This window comes from Octodon degus, unplaced genomic scaffold (genome assembly GCF_000260255.1).
Source record: "Octodon degus isolate 3935 unplaced genomic scaffold, OctDeg1.0 scaffold00093, whole genome shotgun sequence".
NCBI classification, from domain to species: Eukaryota; Metazoa; Chordata; class Mammalia; order Rodentia; family Octodontidae; genus Octodon; species Octodon degus.
The window spans coordinates 2,618,495-2,620,317 of NW_004524669.1; the positions used below are offsets into that span (position 1 = coordinate 2,618,495).

Consider the following 1,823-nt stretch of genomic DNA (forward strand, 5'->3'; position numbering starts at 1 on the left):
GGGGTAAAAATTATCAAAGTATATTAATTGCATGTACTAATCTGTCAAAATAAAACTCATTAATGTGTGTATGACCAGTAAAAGATGAGATTTTTTTAAAAAAAGAATCCAAATAACTTGGTGGTGGTGGTGGTGCTGCTGCTGCTGCTAGTGGTGATTATCATGTTTTGGTAGATTGGTTCAGTTCCCTTCAGAAGAATGTACTTCTAATAATAAAGCAGAGGAATAGCTCTAGGTTTAGGAATCAAGTAATTTAAATAGAGGTCATTCCATCTTTGATAGAATGTATATATTTGAAGATTCTTACAAGTTGTCTTATCTTTTTTGTTAAAAGGAGAACTCTTTTCAGAGGTCGAAGACGAAGAGAAGATGAAAGGATCCCAGTAAGTATTTTTAACCTTTAATTATTTCTTAGATTTTTGATTTTGTTTTTGTCTGTTTAGATTTACTGATTGACTTGTGTGTGATCTTTTCTGAGCTTTAATCCCAACATTGTGGGACGCTGAAGTGGGAAGATCAAGCTCAGCCCAAGCAATTCAGTGATTTAACAACAGTCTCTCTCTACATAAAAGAGATTAAAGGGCTGGAGATGTAGCATATTGTGCAAGTCCTGTGCTCTCTCATCAAAACGACTTGGGAGGGGGAGGGGAGAGGAGAAGGGAAGGGAGAGGAGAGGAGGAGAGGGAGGGAGAGAGAGAGAACATTCATGTTTTAAAGATGAACATGAAAAGCTCAATTATTACATTATTGATGGACATTAAATAATTTCATTCTTTGTGCTTACAAACTACTATCACAAAATAATACAGTGATAACGTAACTATCGTTTGCCATATGTGTGTTTATATCTGAAAGAATCCCTTGGATATAGGATTTCTGAATCATAGTTCAGTAATCAATGCCAACTAGTCATCTATAAGGGTTGTGTCAGTTGTTATTCCCATAAACAATAGGCCAAAGTTGCCATTTATCTGTGGCTTTAGAATATATGTTGCTTTATTTTTTCCAGTGGGAAAGGGTATATATAATTTCTCCTATTCTCTTCCCCAATACTGGTATTTTAGTACAGAGCCTTTACACTGAGCTACATCATTAGCAAATCCTGACTTTATTTTGTTGTTGTTGTTATAGTTGTTTGTTTTGGGGTTGTTGTGGTTATTACTATTATTTGGGGGGTTTTGTATGTGTTTTCAGAGGGTCTCACTAAATTGTTTAACTGCCTATTGGTGATTCTTACATCTCCTAGTCTTAGAAAACATTTTCTAGATTTCCAAAATGTTATATTTGAATGTCGTTTCCTAATTTCAAATCATTAATGTTTTTGTTCTGCATAGTTTGTTTATAGTAGACGGTTGCCATTTCCTAAGTAGAAGCAAAACCAGTTGAGAAAAACAATGTGAGAATAAATGAGGTTCTGATGAACCCCCTATAAATGTGTGCTGTCATGCTGGTTATAAAAAGAAAAACACATATCCACTAAGACAACAATATGCAATGTATTAATTATTGAAACTGTGCTAATAATTGGTTTTGAAACTCTCATTGCTATTTGTTTCTCAATAAAATTACTTTAAAAAAATAAAACCACTTTCACATAAGAAAATATATTGTATTATAGCACAAGAGTAATCTTTAATCTTTAAAACAATGTTGTTTTTCCTTTATAACTTTACTATGGGGCTGGTGAGATGGCTCAGTGGTCTAAAGCACCTACTTAGAACAAACTTAGCAAAGCAAAGGGACCACGGTTCAATCCCCCAGCACCACATGCCAGCCAGGGCCGCCCCCTGGTGGGCTGAGCTGGCCACACACACACACACACA

General features: G+C 35.2%; 1 protein-coding gene across 1 annotated transcript in view; it reads left to right on the top strand.

The window, feature by feature from the left end:
- Nucleotides 1-1,823, top strand: part of Larp4 (La ribonucleoprotein domain family member 4) — a 71,045-nt gene that overhangs the window by 62,433 nt on the left and 6,789 nt on the right. Inside the window, exon 12 of the mRNA XM_012516166.2 lies at nucleotides 335-383. Coding sequence (XP_012371620.2) covers nucleotides 335-383 — 49 coding nt within the window. The remainder of the gene's footprint in view (nucleotides 1-334; nucleotides 384-1,823) is intronic.